This window comes from Asterias rubens, chromosome 18 (assembly GCF_902459465.1).
Source record: "Asterias rubens chromosome 18, eAstRub1.3, whole genome shotgun sequence".
NCBI classification, from domain to species: Eukaryota; Metazoa; Echinodermata; class Asteroidea; order Forcipulatida; family Asteriidae; genus Asterias; species Asterias rubens.
In genome coordinates this window covers 10,799,529-10,818,488 of record NC_047079.1, presented here as the reverse complement: position 1 = coordinate 10,818,488, position 18,960 = coordinate 10,799,529, and the positions used below count along the sequence as shown (strand labels likewise).

Below are 18,960 nucleotides of genomic sequence, written 5' to 3'. Positions count from 1 at the left end.
TGGTGCTATAGATTATTTCTCATAATTTATATAATATTTATAAATATTTTCAACTTATCTTAAAACTTTATCATACATTTTTAAAAGGTCATTGGAAAAATTGGAGCAATGGCATTTTAGCCCCCCCCCCAAAAAAAAAAAAAGAAGTAACATTTGAAACTATTTTGCAACTTGTGTGAAATGAAGCCATTTTGCAGTACCACTAATCCCACTATTAAAGAAAAAACGAAAAGTTAACCAAATTGCAGCCAATTTATTAATCGTCTTTTCATGGTTGATTTGAAAATAGAAAATAATTCTTTTTTTGTAGCGTGCATGCATTGCTGGAAAGGAACCTCAAATCTTAAACACCATTTCTTCACATCATTATTAATAAACAAGATGTCTCTCTTTCTTGTCATTTACCAAAATACAAAAAGGCAAACCTTTGCCCCTCCTACAAGCAAGCAAAAACAGTCTGCGCGGGTAACCATACTAAGCGATGCATGTTAACAACACATTTCAACACAGGGGAACTTTGCCCCTTGATCCTCCAAACAGGTACAATCAGTCTGGTTACCACATTAAACGAAATATGCCTACATGTACAACCCTTTGAATGCAGGGGATAAGATCTAAGAATGGCAAACTCATGATTATGATCGCTACTTCAAGAGCGTCAGTTTTAGACTTCTGGATCCGGAACAGTTTTATACGGATTCAAAATCCCTTTTGGATCGAACAGCCTCTTCATTTGTTGCATGACCCTCACAGCTTCGTCCGTCTTACTGTACCCGATAAACTTCCTCTTGTTGAAGCCGAGTCCGTGCTCCGCACTTATACTTCCCTTTTTCTCCGCCGTCAGAGCGAACACAAATGGCTCGAGGGCGTTTTTGATCTCGCTCGAAAACTCCTCAACTATAACGTTCATGTGTAGGTTTCCGTCACCCACGTGGCCGTAGCCGATTACATCACAAATGGGTAACTCTGGGTGGTTGTCACGAAGGTGGGCGCGCACTTCACGGATGACGTCGTAATACGCCTTGTGGGGAAGTGTGAGGTCGTATTTGTACTGAACCTTGGTTCGTTGGATAGCTTCGTTAACGCCCTCTCGCATGTGCCATATCATCTACAATAAGTAGATATTTATGTATTAACCTAATTGTTCTTCTAAATACAGAACAAAGGCAGTTTGTAGCTAGACATGCTTTTCGGCTTGGGCCTTTATTGCCTGGCCACAACCCAGTCGGTTATAAACGGCCATTAAAATGACCTGTCGCCACTCTTTTATTCCCTAAACTATAATGCATTGGATGATGTTGAATGGTCAGAAAGAAGCCCAATGCTGTTTGTTGCTGCGCTGTTTCAACGAAATAATCAAACTAAGGCTTCGAATTAACCCACCGTCCCCCATAGAAAGTGCAGTGGTGCCCTGCGCTTTGGCGCTGCTGCCCTTTGCAAGGTTTTAACACAAACTTAATTTTTCCTCATTGAAGTGCCCCTTACAGGAGGAAAATCGCTGTCTCCCGTCAAGAGCGAAGTTCAAGGCCTCCAAACTTGATTTAAAGCCATTGTACCCTTTCAGTAAACAGTATTGTCCAAGGCCCACACATCTTGTATCACAACTTATATATAAAATAACAAACCTGTGAACATTTAGGCTCAATCGGTCATCAGAGTCGCGAGAAAATAACGGGAAAACCCACCCTTGTATCTGCACGTTTCGCCGTGTCATGACATGTGTTTAAAATAAATCCGTAATTCTCGATATCGAGAATTGATATTGTTTTACTGTTTTCTCAAAAAGTAAAGCATTTCATGGATTTCAAGAGAAGTCTTTCACCACTACCTTCTGTAAACCCTGTACGTTATTTGTAAATCTGTGAACTTTTATTTTTTTTTCTGTACCGAGGGTACCTAAGGGTCCAATGGCTTTAATTAGTACATAACCACAGATCTGAACCACTTTGTTGATCAATAAGAGATACTCAAACTTTTGGCGGAACTAAACATAAAGGAACTGTTGTCTTACCTTGATTTTGCTGTAGTCAGTTGCCACTGTTCCGTCGCACACCAGCTCCGTTTCCATTATGTGCTGTAGGAAGTCGTTTAACTTCTCTTCGTCGTGGGTGGCGTTGGATCCAGAGGTTTCGATCAGAATGTAGAACGGATACTCCTGGCTGAGGGGGTTCTTCAACTTCAAGTACTTAGTGACGTACTGTGTAAGAGAATTATTACCTAATCACTTTAAACAAGATCATTTCTGCAGAATTTGAAAGTGGGCAGGGTGGGATTGCAAACTAGTAAGGTTTGCAGTAGCACTGCGAGAAGAACCTGAATAACTTTTAGGTTAAAAAAAGTATTATGGCATATCGTGGCTGAGAGGATAAGAGCACTTGACTCCAGCTCTGTTGTTTCTGTTCAGCAGAGATTAGGTTTGAGTTCCAGTCGTGACGCTCGTGTCTTTTAAAGCAAGGAAAACGCTTAACCATTAGTCATGTGCCCTTTGGTGCTATGTTTGGGCCATTGGTCCTGTGTGTTGTGCAACAAACATAAAAGAACCCAAGGGGTTCCCCCTGATGTTCCTGGTTTCATTGGCTGCATATTTCAACACAGCACCTTGTAAACCAATACATAGTACTTTGTCAAGGAGGTCTCATACTTCATAAATGTAGCTCCACAATACCTTTAGGCAAATACTGAATTTGAGCATCTTGAGCATAACTGAATGACGGATATAAGCGCTATATAAATGAGGCCACAACATGTAGTAATAATATTATTTATACATAACTTACCATCATAGATTCTTTGTCCATACACTCAAATGCCGACAAGATCTCCACCAAGTGTGCTTTGCTTTCCTTATACGTATCCAGTACTTTCTCAAAACTTTCACAACCTTATAGGTGTAAAAATATTTGCCATGAATAACTACATTAAACATAGAATTTGTAGACAAAGCAAAACAAACTTCATGAGCTCTTAAAGTGATTATAGAGGATCTTCTGGTTCTTATTATACAGTATCTTCCGGTTCTTGCGCCAACTTCAAATAACTGAAGACTGAGGAAGATTGTGATAATAATAAAAATAATAATAACAATTTGGGAGGCTAATCATCCTTACTCGCAGCTAAGAGCTGAATTGCGAAGGACGCCGCTACAACTAGCAGTCAGCCACAATAACCCATTATGACCGTACGAGGTACAAGGAAAGAAATACATCTTTTGGTGCAGGTTTGAACTCTGTATGCATGTAAGTTTTGTGTGGGGGAAGATTCGGCATTTTTGGGGGTTTTTCACAGCATATTGACTGCAACTAAACCACGGTTGATTTTGTAAATTATGGATGGTCCAGAAACTTCTCAGCACCCAAAGAGAATTTTGTTGACTTACCAAAGAAAGCGAGATTGACAGATTGAGGACGTGGTGGACACAGAATGGACACTCCGGTGACAATGCCAAGAGTGCCTTCGGACCCGATGAACATCTGTTTCAAATCATACCCTGTGTTGTCTTTACGTAGGCTTGACAAGCAGTCAATAATACGTCCATCGGCTAAAACCTGTAATCAATTATTTCTCAGAAAACTGTTAAAGGCACTGTACACTATTGGTAATATAAAACATTGTGAGGAAAGGCTCCCTCTGAAGTAAGTAGTTTTTGAGAAAGAGGTAATTTCTGATTCAGACACTAAAAGACTTAAGGCCCGAAGCCTTTTGTTAGGCATCTGAAAGCACACAAGTTTGTGCAACAAAGAAGTTTTTCTTTCATTATATCTCTTGCAATTTTCACATATTTGTTATTTGATGCACATGTCGATATACACCAAGTGAAAATACTCACTGGTCTTTGACAATTACCAAATAAGGAGAGAAGCAATTATAGTAAAGTGTCTTGCTCAGGGACACAAGTGTCACGACTGGTGTCCAGTGCCTTTAATAAAGGGGTCCACCTTCACAACTTGAAATAACTACAACATTATTGCGGTGAAAAGACACAATTCTGAACCTCACCGCTTCAATTCCTAGCACTGTTCCTCGTAAACTCCCATAGCGTAGAAGCCTGAGCCCACCAGCATTGGTGGAGACATTGCCACCTATATGACAACTGCCTTTGGCACCGAGGTCTAAGGGCATCGTGTGGCCATGGCCCGCTAAATACATGTCCAACTTCTCCAGGATGCACCCTGCTTGACATACAAGTGCTCCTATCGATGAATAAACAGGGAAAAGGTCTCACAATGATGATACATAATTTTCTGTGAAAGAGGCAACTTTTTCGGTAAACACACCAAACAACCAACTTGTTATAATATTAAAGTTATCAATGACGTAACAATTCAAGGAAGAGGTTATGATTGCAGTGGACTAGAGTCAAAAGGAAGAAAGGGTGTGAGTGCAGTCATCTAAAGTCACTTAGGTAAGAAAGAGGGGGTATGAGTGCGGTCGGCTTAGGTAAGCTATGGTTAAAAAAGTGATAAAGTGTTACATTTTGTGATTGTAAAATCTAGAGAGCTGAAGGTGCACTACAATTTCCGAAGTTTGTGGTTTTTAACTTTTTAACCTTGGCTGAATAAATATTTGTAATCTAATCCATAAATTTAAACCAACCTGACAGTGAATCAAAATCTATAATCTTGTTCATCAGAGCAGTTGATAGGATGATCTCATCAAACACTGGTACGCTACCCCCTACTAGTCCTGTGTTACCCCCCTGGGGTACGACAGCCAGGTTGCGACTGTTACAGTACGCCATGATCTTTGAGACTTCTTGAGTGGTCTTCGGCTTTAGAAGGACTTGGCTTGAACCTGAAATTGCATCACAATCAATATAAACATTCAACATTCTTGGTTTTGTAGAGCTACTGCTTGATCTCCCACAAAAGAGGGATGGTATTTAAAATGGATGTAAAAATGTTTGACAAAAGCTTTTCTGGTCTGTGTCCACCACTGTCCGTTCCGCAGTGCTGTTCGATCTGCAGGCCTGGAATTCCATCATTGTGGGGGCAAGGCCATTTTCATTTTGCAATGGGTACTTTCATTAAAAAATCTTCAAGTCCATGGGAAACTAATCAAGGGGCAGCAAGGCCGAGACCATGGCAGAATAGCACAATAACAAGCAATGGCTAATCTGCGATGGCCCTATCCTTATTTCTCATCACATACTCTAAGTTGTTACCAAATTCCATGCTTGTATCATCAGGTGGGCAAATTCTGACCCTCAATGATTTTTGTTGTTACCTCTTAGCGACCCTAGCCAGTCAGTATTGTGGGCGACTAAGTCCTCTTTATCTGTAACAACCCTTTGGGGTAGCAGCTCCTTGAAGAAGGTAACATCTTCCGGGGTTATCGTTGAAAAAGTACCTCGTTCCAAGTTTGGATAAACAGTTGAGGTTAGGGGTACCTCTCTTGACGACTGAGTAGATGCCGAGGTTGTGGACAGCTGTCTAAATATGAAGTCTGCTCTATTTTCGTGCGATTGGGTTCTACCGTGGTAATGGAGGCTTGGAGAACATGCAACGAAGCCTCTTAGTCTTGAATCGGTGGGAAAAGACTTGCGTGAGATTGTTCTTGCTTGGTTGTGGTAAAGCTGGGTGGGCGGTCTAACCGCTGTGGAGTTGGCGTCTAGGCTTCGCAGAAGAGCCAGTTTATGACGAAAGCCTTTGAGAGACGGATTCTGTAGTACTTTAGAGGCCATCATTCTTTCTCCATCAGACTTGACTTGTGTTCAAACTCAACCTGAGTGTACAGTGAGGGAAAATGGTTTGAGAAGGTTGAAAGAGAAAATTTACATGGGGAGAGCATGGAGGAATGGGGGGAGGGAGCTACTCAGTTCTGCTAGTAAGAAGTTCCCTTGAATCCTTGATGCCTTTATGTGGTTCGAAATGATGACAGCCTGAACTTTAAAAGGCCTGGTCATCAACCTTCCTGCAACAAAAAGCACAATATCATACATGGAGTATTGGCCTGATATAATTTATGATATAAATTATAAGACTCTTATTAAGAGCAATAACGATGTGTACAACCAGCCTATTTTACAACTATTTATTAGTACAAAGTAAAGATTACTTTTTATTAGGACACAAAACTGTTTTTCTGATAATAATTGACACACTGTCAATTTCTCTTTTAAAAAAAAGTTTGTTTGTTCATTAATCCAAAATTATTTAGTTAAAACTTACCCTAGACTCAGTTTAGACTAGAAAAGTAGAACTGACTGTCACTGAGACTCAGTCCTCTAGTTTTAAATAAATTTGGATTGAACAAAGAGAAATTGACAACAGCAAAACTTGAGGTGAACCCACGTCCACCTCATGAAAAACATGCGCTAGCGCTCGTCAGCACCAAACGCCCAATAATGAATTCGCCCATCCCATCCACAGTGTGTCAGTGAGCGTGCAGTCAGTGTGTGACTAGTTACGTCATAAAAATAGAAGACGAACTTGATTGTTGAAGTCGGTGTCTGCTGAGCATGCTAACATTTCCCACTTATTTTATCGCTTTGCTGCACGGCAGGCGACCCTCATTTTCCCATTTTTGTTTCAAAGTTGCGGTTTAAATCGTCATACATATTTTTTGGGCACTACCCGGACGTTTTTCCTCATGAATACTTTACCTCAAAATGTCCAGTCCAGCGGCGAACAATTCGTCGTGCGAGTTATTTTGTAATTAATTTTAGCGATTGAATGGGGGATCCGACTATTGATATTATGTGATCCTAAACCATCAAACTGAAAGGGGAACCCAACTTGATGATAATGTCGTCTGCATCACCTTACAAAACGCACCCACAAGAGGGCGCTATTTAAAAAATATGTCAGTAGTTGAAAACCCTGGGTATTTTCGAAACAGCGCATTAGAATTCTGAGCTTCCAGCTGTTTTCAAAACCTCAACAACTAGGTTTCGCAAAGACCCTAATATTTAATCCAAAAGAAAGGAACACCAGGTGTATGGAAAAAGTAAGAATATGATTGAAATTTTATTCCAATTTTTTTTATTCCACATCACATGAGGAAGAAACAAAATACAGAAAATATTACAACAAATTTAATTACTCGATTTGTACTCACCATTCATAAGTAAAAGAAACAATTAGAAATCTAGTTAAGCCGCTGACCAGCATCCTCCCACAGGTGAACAGAGAAACAATAAGGCAAAATTATGTTTTGTTTAACCGACACAGTTTCACTAAGGAGGAGTTTTCAAAGCATTAGTTTTGTATCTTGCTTTTGCTGAAAAGATACAAGATTTTGAATAATGTATATTTTTAACAGTTGTTAAATTTGCATCATCGGGGATAGTTTTTTAGGGAATACTAATTTTGGTTTTATCTTTACACCAATGGGTGTAACTGTTAGCACTGTATACACGTACTCAGTACTTTTCCCGATTTTTTTGAAAAAAAAATATCACAAGCATACAACTCGGGAGGGATTCGAACCCTCAAACTTTTCAATTCTCGAGCAGTGTCTTTTTGGAACACCGAGATTGCCCGCCCGGTATCTAGAGGCAGTTCAATTCCTATGTTTTAGGGACATTTTTGTCAATCTAGTTTGTTTACATGTGTAAGTTCTGGCCCTGCCCCTCGCATGTTTGCACTTGCACAATGATTTATTGCAAGGCCTGCCCGACACTTCACATCACAGAGGCAACGGAGGGCAGAGGCGATTTACCAAGGAGAAAATGCCTTGGTGCCCTTGCCCTTTCAAAACCGAAGCATACAGGCCTGGCAAGGCATTCAGGGTTTAGAAGTGCTCCTACAAGAACGGAAAGTTTACACGGCAGATTTTTTCCAAATTTCAAACATAAGATGCTTCATCTGATTGCACCTCCTCACTCCCTCCATCTACTCCTGTCCTCCTCAGATCCTCAGGTTTCAATTCACCAGACGCAATTTTCTTCTGCGTCCAAATATAATCCACAAGACTATTCATGACTGTCGATACCTCGTTAATTTCTTGCATCGTGTCTACAGAGTACAAGAGATCATTCCCCGCAGGTTTGCTGACGTTTTTAATCTTTAGTATCGGGACTGTCCACTGATCTTGGAAATCTTGGAGCTCCCGCGACGTGATTTCGCTGTTGCTGTAAAGATCGTACTTGGTTCCAACAACAATGCGTATAACTCGGTCGCCAGATTGAGCCGACTGAGACATCTGTGTCCTTAGATCTTCAAAACTTTGTCGATCCGTGAAAGAGAAGAGGTTTAGAGTTGCGTCTGCATCAGCCTTGCATGCCTAGAAAAGAAATATAAACAAGGTTACCTCAAGACAAGGCACAACAAAATTGGTTTCATTGACGGAGAAAAAATTGATTAGTTTCACTCTGAACCCTACCTGATTAAAAAGTTCATCTCGCAACAAATCCTCCACATAAATAATTACTACTGAAATATCTTACAAGTCAAGAAAACAGCCTTAGTAATTTTCCCAAATCATGATCGCTTGCTTGTTTTATATACTGTGTAATGACCATCATCATTATTCCCACAGTCGCATCTGTGGCCGCCTCGTCCTCAGATTGTTTAAATAGGGGCGAATTCCTGGAGTCGCTGCCATCACTTGTGTTCTCTTTCAATCGCCACTACTCTCAGCTCTTGCACACTTCTACAACTCAACTTTGTCACGTTGTCTAAAACGTTTATGATGATTTGGGTTAAATGTTGCTTGTGTTTACTAAATACTTACAGGCAGAATGTGGTCAAACTTCTTGATGGCATTTTCCCCTGCATCCCAAAACTGAAGCCGGAAGAGCAGTACTTTATCAGAGTGTAGCAGCTTCGCTGGCCAAAAAACTACCGATGATACAATTCCTAAATAATGAAAACAATAAAGTTAATTAGTATCGCCGTTTTGAAGAAGAAGAGTAAATTTTGCCATCCCTTTGTTTAAGATAACAAATGTTATCAAACAAATCTATAAAAAAAAAGGAATAGATTATAAGTGGTCCTGTCCTTACTAACTAGCGTTAACAAAGAAAAACAATGGGAGACTTTCTGGGACGATAGAGGGCAGCAGACTTACCGGGTAAATCCATTGTTCTCAGAATTATGCGCATGTTCAGAACTACGTAAACAATGGAAATTTACCCGGTATGTCTGCTGCCGCCTAGCGTTGGAAAGTCTCCTATTGCAGCAGTCAAAATATTGAAGATTTAGCAATAGCTTCACTAAACTCAGTTGCGATAATCGTGAGCCTCCATCCTGGTCAGAAGATTGGATGGAGGATGTGGGTTTTACAACTAGTGAACTACTGTGAACGAACTAACGCAACACCACTCCGCTAACCTGGTGTTTCACTGTGTGATGTCGGAACTTGCAACCCTACAAGCTTTGCAATCGTACTCGTCTTTCCAACTCCAGCCTTTCCCCTCAAAATCACTTTGTAAGAAACCACATCAGGAATCAAGTTTGGCGGAAGCGATGGCCTCTCCAGAAACCCTGAAAAAGAGAAACGAAATTTATACTTGAAATTATTCCTTGAATTGAAGGCTTCAGCATCAAGAACCACCCAAGCCATCCTAAACACTCAGAGATAAGGATAACCGACGATAGACAACTATATACTATTCAATTTGAACAGTTTCAATGAAATGAAACTGTTCAAATTGAATAGTATATATGAAACTTTCATAAAACATAGACAATATTATTATATATACACTGTACTCATGACTCATGTCACTGTCACCCATTCAGTAATAATTTTTAATACAATCTGAAAATTACATTAACAACAAAAACGAAACTTTTTAAATTTTACTTTTTAATAATAAATTAATAATAAATTAATAATATAAAACTTATTAACACATTTTCAATCAAGGGACATGTGGACGAATTCCTAAAGAACGTCGGGGGGCTCTACACATAAGCTTTTTTAAGCCGTCTGCCACAGTAACCAGAACCACCGTCTCCTCCCCAGTTGTGTGATGGCGTCGGTGGATTCAATTCAAGTAAGTTCAAGAAAGTCAAGTTACTTTAAAAAAATAAATAAAACTTGCCTAGTAAAAAAAAGAAAATAGTATAATTCTCACCATAAATTCTCCTTTTCCCCTTCCTCACAATGCTTGAAAAATACTCTTTTCCTTTGGGTGTTTTAGGCCAGTTTGTGTCTATCTGTTGGCCGTATAGTTGGAAGGTTGTACTCAGAGACATCGCTGCAGCCATGGAGCAATACTGCAGCACACCACAACAACAAGAGCTGAAGCAGAATTAATTCAGTTCCCAGCACGGGCGCTGACATGACAGGCTCGTTCAAAACGAGTTGCACAATTTTAGTAAGTTTTTTTTTTTTTCTTTTAGAACTAAAATACATTAAAGTATTAAATAAACCTAGAAGTGATTATTTTGTATTTACTTATCTTAAAACTGTTGTATAAACACAGCCACGTAGTAAACAAATGTTAAAGTTTTTGTTTTTAATTGCCGTCTGTTATGTCTGTGAAAGCAGACGGCTGTGTTGTGTAAGCTTTTACGACTGAACAGACGTCTAGATGTTCCGTCCCAACTTAGGAAAATCCCAACTTGAGTGTTACAGTTGGGCGTCCAAACTATAGTTGGGATCGCCCATAGAACTCCACTGTGAGTTAGAAATTTATACCTCCATGACCACAGTATCAAGATAGCCTCCACCTTTTTCACTCCGACAAAAAAAATAATGTTAATTTTTTTGAAGGTAACTCATAAAACACAACCAAATGTCTTTACAAAAAAAATACAAACTTCTGGGATTTTGCCATCACGGAGCTCGTTGGTTGCAAATTCAGCAGAGACCCACTGGTTTAACAACTGTACAATAACGTTACCATTGTCCAACTCTAGTTGGGAAGTAATGCCCAAGATGAACACTAAAGTCCCAACTACAGTTGGTGCGATGGTCAAGTTGGGCGGAACATAGAGACGTGAACTGTGTGTGTGTTGTGTGTGTGGTGTGGTGGATAGCTGGCAGACATGGCGAGCATCCGTGGAGAAACTTGTAACTGTTTACAGATAGAAAACTTGCCAGAGGAGATTTTAGAGAGAATTATGTCATATCTGTCTCCTTACAGTGACTGCAAAAATGCATCTCTTGTGTCGAGAAAGTGGCATCGACTAATGCGGGGTAAGCAGCTAATGTGTGCCATTCACATAAATCATTGGGAATTCCCAATCTGAATGACAGAAATGTAATTGTAAACTATTGATGATCGATATTGAATCTTGATTAATTTAACAACATGAAAATGTGTGACTATTTCTTTCACTTGTTGTTTTATTATGCTGGGACTCGTGAGAGTGAAAACAGCAATACAACGGCAGGAATGTAATTGTGTTAGTAGCAATGGAAAAAAGGAAATTGGAAGCTATAATATAAACGAAGCAACGGCAAGAATGTTGCTCTCTGTAGTTTTTTTTTCTTTTCAGTTATTGAGTGTGTCAATGTGTTTTGTTGGGATCACTCATCTTACATACCGCCCTCTAGTGACAACTCTAATGTATAAAGCATTACTTGTGTTTCCTTCATCCATTCTTTAACTGAGTTCTAAACAAGACAAGTAGTCTTTGCCTCTTCCTTTCAATCCATTGATTGAGACTCAATAGTTATGAACCCATAACAAATGTGATTGAAATTAAAAGGATGGAGGCTTCCCCCTGCCTGACCTTATTAAGTTGTTGTAAGAAGATGCTTGCCCCTTACTAAAATTACTAATTCATTCCTATTGGGGTGTGGTCCAACCAACACACTTGACTTTATACACGTTTCCCCCAAGCCAACTTCACACAAACTGGCTCCACTGGCACTTGGCTTGGGTGACAGAATGTGCTGCAAAGGGTCAATAAAATACTTTGAATGAACCAATGATTTGGAGGTCTTAAAAATAATTTGTTAACAATTTAATACTTTTATGAACTTCAGGTTGAAACTATTTTGATTAACAAAAACAACTAATGATCTTTTGATTGACAGGTGTAATAAAACAGCGAGAACAAGCCTTCTGCCTGGCTGCCCGATCCGGCTCGCTAAAATGGTCGCATCATGAGTGTAATGGCAACTCGCTCTTTGGCCGTTCCATGCACAGCGTGTGCTATGTTGAGGGTACGATGTACATGTTTGGGGGCACTGTACCCTCTGAAATGAGATCCGCAAGTGGGACCTGTTACTGTGATCTGCAGAATATGGACGTCGGTACTAGGACGTGGAAAAGGCTTATGGCACTCGGTAATGTATATAATACCAGGCCTTGAAATAACCCACGGCACCCATGGCAATTGCCATAGTGCCCTGTGCTTTTACTGTGGTGCCCTTTGCAAAGTTCCCATATTTACATGGTTCCTCATGGAATTACCATGCCCCTCCAAGAGCTAAGTTTAAGGCCTGTAATACATCATCTCAAAAAGATCTGCCTATCTGAACCCCTAATATTCATCCCAGGATCCCTTAAAGAGGCCGTGCCATCATGATCTAAGCAGGCATGTCATTAACCCATCTCACATGCATCAGGCCTGTTACTTCACAGAGACAATATAGCCGACTGCCCTGGTCCTTGCCTAGGTGCCCTTGAAATGCTCCAGTAGAAATTTGATAATGAGCAAGTTCATAGTGTAGATTTCTACTGGATCATTTCAATGGCATGAAGGGGGCATGGAGGCGACCGCCTTTGTTGCCTCAGTGAAGTATTAGGCCAGGTGCATGTATAATATGATTGTTAACAGTAGAATGATTGTTTTTTTTCTTTCCTTTAGGGGAATACCCGTCCCCCAAAGCAGCAGCCTCAATGGTCCACCACAACGGCTCTCTCATTCTCTTTGGCGGATGGGCACCCCCGGTCCCAAACCCCCCTCACCAGCCGCCCCATATCTCCGACGATCTTCACATCTATGATATTCCGAAGAACAAATGGCGGGCGGTGGTCACAAGTCTCTGCCCGCCACCGATGGCCAGCCACAGGGCAAGTATGGTGAATGACCTCATGGTCATATTTGGTGGCAGTTGCGGGAATCAAACAAAGTAAGCAGTGGATTTTACTTTGGTCATAAAAAATCTATATTTTGTTTTCATTCGGGGAACAGTCATTTCTTTTGAAATCTGCTTTTCTCACACAAAGGTCAAATTTGGGGGAGGGAATCCATAATTGGTTGTTGCTTTAACATCTTACTGGACCAGCATTTTGTTTTGAAAAGACTATAATCCAAATGAGAAAAAACTAGTGGAACATTTAACATACAATAAACTGTTTTTATTGTAAGCACACATATGTCTTACGAAAAAAAGTGTACTTTCATACTCAATTGAGGGCTGAGCAAATTGCTGAACAAATGTGAACCTGTAATCTGTAGATTAATGAGTCTGTGCTCTACCAACTGATCCATCTAGCCCCTTATGTTGGTAGTCTCCCTATTTTGTCTTATTGGAGGTGCCAGTCAGAAGCCTTGCATCTTGTAATCGCTGAGCTGGAGGTCACAGGTTCACGTCTCGCTCTAGTCAATTTCTCTTTTTTTAAACACAAAAAACTCTACAATTAGTGAGCTCTCGGATTGACTACCAACATTTTTTCTTATAATTATTAAGGTACGATGGTGTATGGGTGCTGTCACTCCAGAGCATGACATGGAATTGTATGAAGATGGAAGGAAAGAGGCCACCAGCCAGGGAAAAACACGTACAGGTAGAAGCAAATCCATCTCAAATGCCCATCACATTACATGTTTGAAAGAACAGACTCATTGACCCCTTGCACGCACGTCACACGCTGCGACTGTGCCACGCTCATCATTTTGGTGGGCAATAGGTTTACAAGTAAATGCAGCATCGCCAAAAATGTGAACTTCACTGAATAATGCACAGAGACATTGCCCAACAAAAGGGTGCGTCAATTGCCCACCAATAGCGTGAGTCGCGGATTATTCTGATGATGACGTCGGGTGAATCGGGTCAATAGAAAATAGCGATACCATATAAGCCCATTACCATCAGCCTGCAATGCAATCTTTTGAACCGCTAGACTGCATCATTATACTGAATTGATATTGCACCAGATAATAATCACATTGGCATTGTTAACCTTTACAATGGAATGTTCCATGGGTGCTACAGACCAGAGGCAAGTTTCATAGTGCTGCTAAACTGTAAGCCAATGTTGCAGAAAAATTTGCTTAGGCATAAGCATATTTCACGGGTTAGCACAAACAAAAAGCGCTTTCACCATGGATGCAGTCATTACAACAAAAATCTTTCTACCCTCACCCTTTCTCCCCTGCCATCCGCCCCCTCCACCTATACAAAATAAATTATTTTTACTTTCATTTGTTCCCTTCAAATATTGAATGTTTGTATTACTTTTTGTCCCAGGTTGTTCTGGACGATGGACATATCTTAATCGTTGGAGGAGTGGGCAATTATGAAAAGGTAGGTTACCCTTGTTGAAAAGAATGTGTCAAACTTTGCCATATGATACCTTGGGAGGCTAAATCATTCTATACTTGCAGCCAAGAAGCTGAATTGCGAAGGATGCGTCTACAATGTGTTCAAGCCACAGGCATGCAAACGGTGCTTATGGTAGTCAGAGACATTGACTCATATGACCCCAATGCACAGCCAGAGAATGAAAGTGTTTAGGTTTTTTTGGGAGGGAGGAAAACTTGCGGGGTCTGGAGAAAAACCCACATGGCATAGGAGAGAACCAACGTACAAATCTACTCACAATGTCCTTAGTCGGGAATCGAACCAGGGGACGATTTCACAAAGAGTTGGGACTCGTCTTATCTCGAGTTAGGACAAATAACTCGTCATAACTTAGGATTAATCTTAAGGTCTGCATGCTACAGTGCAGTGTTAGGACTCGTCCTAAGTACTAAGATTAATCTTAAGTTAGGAAGAGTTTGGTGAAATCGACGGCTGGGCCACAGTGGTGACGGGCAAGTGCTTTACTCACTAGCCAGAAAAAAACCAACGCACATTTCTAATCACAAATGACCCTCGCCAGAAATCGAACCAGGGCCGCAGTAGTGAGAAGCGAGCACTTCACGCAACTCAATCATGTTTCAACTATCATAGTCAAAGATGCCAGCATTTTGACTGGCCAAGCTGGGGTTCGAACCCACTTCAACCAGAACTTTCAATACTAACGCCCCTTGAGCGAACCATTTGAAGAGACAGTGTTTATTGTTTCCCCCCACCAGGTATTAAATGACGTTTGGATGCTGGATATAAGTGAGGTACCCTGGAAATGGAGAGAGATTAACATCATACATCTGGAATTTGCTGCCCCTCAAATATTCAGCCATTCTTCTTGTAAGGTAAAGGCGCACCTGAAATCTTTAAGTCTTTTTACAGTGTTTTTTTCATATGGAAGTTCACCCCAATTAAAGCTCAAAGCCATGGAGAAACAAATACTTTCGCAGCTCTTGTTTTAAACATGTGCAGGATTTTTAAATTTAACTTATATTTTCTCCTTTGTTTTATAGATTGGTGACAGCATTGTGTTTTTCAGTAAACTCCGGAGCAGCTTAAGCTTAGCCCTCAACTCTCACAGATCAGCTCCAGCAATGCGTGCCCCGCAACGACCCCAGCCAAACAGCCGAACGCAGTCTCACCACCCGCCCCGCCCTCAAGGAGGTGTGGAGAGAGGTTCCCTGAGCGACCTCCACACCAATGCTAAACGTCTACGAAGTCAATCTAGTGACAAGTCAGACACTAGGAATCACATCATCCCAGCAGCTTCTTGTAACTCGTCGCCCGGTGAAAGCCAAGACTCTTCCCTGGTCGATCAAACCCCAGTAGGCTGCCCATGTTCACCAACTTGCCAATGTAAAACTCCGGTATCAAACTCAATCTGCACTTTCAATGAGAAGTACGGGTGCTGCAAATCGCCGTCCAAATTAGGGCTTAATCCTCCACTGTATACACGAATTCCACACGGCGAACAACAGTATGTGTTAGACGTGAGTACAGCGATAAGTGATCTTCAAGTGGCATGGTTGGATACACCTGATCAGAATGAACACAGAGCTGCGATTAATCCGGGCCATCCACACAGCGAGATGAAATACGGGTATGCGCCCGAAACTTTATTCCCGTCGCTGTGTGTTGGACGGGCTGAGATCATCAGATTTGGTGGCATCTTGAAAGCGTCTATTTATCCTAGAGCTTTGAACAATCACTACTTTGCTTATTAATGACATAACAGGAGAAAAACCTACAAGACCGCGGGGCTTGTAGCTCAACATTTGTACTGGACCAGAATCATAATTTTGGTTTTTACCCGTACACCGATGTGTGTTAGCACTGTATACTCAGTACTTTCCCGGAATACTGTGAACAAATATCACAGGCATGTTACTCAGGTGGGATTCGAACCCACGAACCTTGCAATTCTAGAGCAGTGTCTAGAAAGGGTCGAAGGTCGAATCCCACCCATGTAACATGCCTGTTATTGTTTTTTCACAGGACTCGGGGAAAGTACTGAGTTTACAGTGCTAACACACATCGGTGTATGGGTCAAAACCAAAATTATTATTCTTTATCCCCAAATGCAAATTTAACATCTCTCGGACCAGAATAGGAGACTTTCCAACGCTAGGCGGCAGCAGACATACCGGGTAAATTTCCATTGTTTACGTAGTTCTGAACATGCGCATAATTCTGAGAACAATGGATTTACCCGGTAAGTCTGCTGCCCTCTATCGTCCCAGAAAGTCTCCCATTGTTTGTACTAGACCATAGTCAAAATTAAGAAACAAACTTCCCGAGTCCTAAATCAGATTACCATGCATGTTACTGTTTTTATTTTAACCATTCAGCGCTAAGACATCATAGAGAAGATTGATCTCATCTGTATACTTTCCGATTTCTTTCAGTTGGGCTGAACTTGAAGGGAGCATCCCAAAAGTTGGACATGATTAGACCTTATGGAATGTTCTTGTGGAATGTTTCAATGGACCGCCAGAACATTCCACTAGAACATTCCGCTAGACCCTGTCATTGTGCTGAAGTATTGGGGCTTTGAATGTTCCAGCGTTCCAACAGATTAGTCCATGTGCAATTAGAACATTCTGACCGTTTAAGTTTTCGAAACGCTCCCTAACATTGCTGCTACATCCATGACCATTCTATATTAATCAGGCAGGTGATTGCTCAGGAATTTTCTTGATTTTAGGATTTTCTCAAATCCTCCTTTCAGTCAAAATGTCTTGAAAGAAGTAAAGCAATCACCAATTGGTGAAAAATACAGTTCACACTGTGTCAAATTTTGAAGTTTTCTTTTTTTATGGTAATGCCCTCAGTCTGTAAACCTCCTGAGTTGTTACTAGAAGGAGGTTCTGGGTCTAGAATAAGGGAGACTAAAACCTGCAAGCCATTTTTAATTTTGAACTTTCACTTTCGTTTAATTTCATCCCCGTATCTTTAGATGAGAAATACAGAACTTATTGTAACAATATTTTATTTTCGATTGAATATCCCCCCTATGTTGGTTTTAGCTAATTTGTTTATCAAAATGAAAGCATCTGTAATATCACTTTATGCGCAATATCAGAATTATTAATATGAATTTAAGCACACCTGCTATAGACGATGTGACCTGTGACATCACATGTTTACAAAAGAGCCATAATTTGTACACAGCTCAATGGAAGAAAACATAAAATCTTATATTTTATGGAGATTGCACTGTTTAATTCTTATCAACTTTTGATATGATGAAAGGGGGCAGATCTCAAAACTTGACCAGCTTTTACTTCACAACTCTTGGTTTTATGTGGAAATTATGACACAAAATGTCAACTTTCCCTTAGGACCAGTGTAGTATCTTGCCTGCCAGAATACTCAAAGATTGTACAAGGTCACACTTAATGTAAACAAGGTTCACATGGTCTATAATATTAAGATACAAGCAAACAACAAACATTTATAAAGTACTCTTGGGTTACGTGTTGATTTCTTTCAATCTTTTGTACATTCAAAAACATTTACAAATTGAACAAATAAATGTTTGTTATTCATCTGAAAACGACTTTGTATACAGTTAATACTAGCATCAGGCATTTGTTCTGAGATCTTTGTCTGGAGCATTGTCAATTGTCATGCTCATGAAAATCCCCTGCCGCCCAAAAGTACCCGGTTCTTTATTTTAAATTACCATACTGAAATAAACCCTTACATATTATTTACAAAAGAGCCACAGAGCCCAGACTTCTAGATGGGAAGATTTGTACAAAGCCACTCAAAAAAGTAAACATGCCAATAACCCAACGGAGAGAAGACTAGGTTTTCAGTTTCAAATCCTAAATGTTTGTCTGATTGTTAAAAAAAAAGAAAAAAAAAAGAGGCTTACCTCAAAACTTACTTTTGTTACTTTTACAACATTGGATGCATAAGGAAGTTAAGGAGCATAAAATGTAAATTTCCTGTATGGCCTGTGTAGTATCTTGCCTGCCAATAAGGACATGGACATGGAATGTACAGGGTCACTCCTTTGGTAAATAAAGGTTGCATGCAAAGGGGTTAACCCCCCCCCCCCTTGAAAATCCGGACTTTTTAGATTAAAAATTACAATAGTAAAATGTAACATTTTAGAAGCTTTTATGCGATAACTTCAATGTTTTCAAACTACTTTCTATTTACACACGCAGACAAAGTTTGAGTTTTTTACAAATTGCATACAAAGAGCGCTGAAACGGGAGCTTGTTTTTTTTAAAGGGGAGGTATAATATTTGGTAAATGTGGTTATATAAAAAATATTTGAATCTGAGAATCGTTTCGCGTCATAAAGCCACGATTTCCCAAACAGCCTATTTAATAATATAGTAATGCAAAAATCGTGAGTTCGAAATCCACCCGAGTAATGCCTGTGACTTTGTTTTCACAGAACTCGGGAAAGTACTGAGTGTACAGTGTGCTAATAACTTATCGGTGTATATATGGGGTAAGACCAAAACTAATATTCTTTATCCCCGATGCAAATTTCATTTCCATACATTAGCCTATAGCGGGTTA

The 18,960-nt window shown here is 40.2% G+C and overlaps 3 protein-coding genes across 4 annotated transcripts; 1 reads left to right on the top strand and 2 right to left on the bottom strand.

Moving 5' to 3' along the window:
* Positions 1 to 98: 98 nt before the first annotated feature.
* On the bottom strand, positions 99 to 6,683 carry LOC117302775 (D-2-hydroxyglutarate dehydrogenase, mitochondrial-like). 2 transcript variants are annotated; one of them, XM_033786810.1, is made up of 8 exons: positions 6,602 to 6,683; positions 5,224 to 5,721; positions 4,594 to 4,791; positions 3,997 to 4,190; positions 3,377 to 3,545; positions 2,778 to 2,881; positions 2,012 to 2,197; positions 99 to 1,108 (listed from the first exon to the last, which is right to left on the bottom strand). In XM_033786810.1, exons 2-8 carry the CDS (start codon positions 5,681 to 5,683, stop codon positions 665 to 667), a joined length of 1,755 nt encoding a protein of 584 aa, XP_033642701.1. In that variant the 5' UTR covers positions 5,684 to 5,721; positions 6,602 to 6,683; the 3' UTR covers positions 99 to 664. The 2 variants fall into 2 exon arrangements, with proteins under 2 accessions (XP_033642701.1, XP_033642700.1); XM_033786809.1 differs by having other exon boundaries at positions 5,224 to 5,910; positions 6,602 to 6,649.
* A 252-nt stretch (positions 6,684 to 6,935) lies between these two features.
* On the bottom strand, positions 6,936 to 10,208 carry LOC117302774 (ciliogenesis and planar polarity effector 2-like). The gene is made up of 4 exons (XM_033786808.1): positions 10,022 to 10,208; positions 9,273 to 9,425; positions 8,674 to 8,798; positions 6,936 to 8,223 (listed from the first exon to the last, which is right to left on the bottom strand). The coding sequence occupies exons 1-4, from the start codon at positions 10,152 to 10,154 to the stop codon at positions 7,786 to 7,788; spliced, it is 849 nt and encodes a 282-aa protein (XP_033642699.1). The 5' UTR covers positions 10,155 to 10,208; the 3' UTR covers positions 6,936 to 7,785.
* A 661-nt stretch (positions 10,209 to 10,869) lies between these two features.
* Positions 10,870 to 16,249, top strand: LOC117302349 (F-box only protein 42-like). The gene is made up of 7 exons (XM_033786265.1): positions 10,870 to 11,088; positions 11,935 to 12,186; positions 12,711 to 12,975; positions 13,537 to 13,633; positions 14,317 to 14,373; positions 15,147 to 15,263; positions 15,432 to 16,249. Exons 1-7 carry the CDS (start codon positions 10,938 to 10,940, stop codon positions 16,140 to 16,142), a joined length of 1,650 nt encoding a protein of 549 aa, XP_033642156.1. The 5' UTR covers positions 10,870 to 10,937; the 3' UTR covers positions 16,143 to 16,249.
* The last annotated feature ends 2,711 nt before the right edge of the window (positions 16,250 to 18,960 follow it).

Excerpts from the sequence above, each read along its gene's own strand:
- LOC117302774 (XM_033786808.1), bottom strand. The coding sequence starts at position 10,154 with ATGGCTGCAGCGATGTCTCTGAGTACAACCTTCCAACTATACGGCCAA. Across the intron at positions 9,426-10,021 it reads GGGGAAAAGGAGAATTTATG|GGTTTCTGGAGAGGCCATCG; the intron begins GTGAGAATTATA and ends TCTCTTTTTCAG. Across the intron at positions 8,799-9,272 it reads ATCACACAGTGAAACACCAG|GAATTGTATCATCGGTAGTT; the intron begins GTTAGCGGAGTG and ends TTCATTATTTAG.
- LOC117302349 (XM_033786265.1), top strand. The coding sequence starts at position 10,938 with ATGGCGAGCATCCGTGGAGAAACTTGTAACTGTTTACAGATAGAAAAC. Across the intron at positions 12,187-12,710 it reads GAAAAGGCTTATGGCACTCG|GGGAATACCCGTCCCCCAAA; the intron begins GTAATGTATATA and ends TCTTTCCTTTAG. Across the intron at positions 14,374-15,146 it reads GAGTGGGCAATTATGAAAAG|GTATTAAATGACGTTTGGAT; the intron begins GTAGGTTACCCT and ends TCCCCCCACCAG.
- LOC117302775 (XM_033786810.1), bottom strand. The coding sequence starts at position 5,683 with ATGATGGCCTCTAAAGTACTACAGAATCCGTCTCTCAAAGGCTTTCGT. Across the intron at positions 2,198-2,777 it reads TGGACAAAGAATCTATGATG|TACGTCACTAAGTACTTGAA; the intron begins GTAAGTTATGTA and ends TCTCTTACACAG. Across the intron at positions 1,109-2,011 it reads CTGACTACAGCAAAATCAAG|ATGATATGGCACATGCGAGA; the intron begins GTAAGACAACAG and ends TACTTATTGTAG.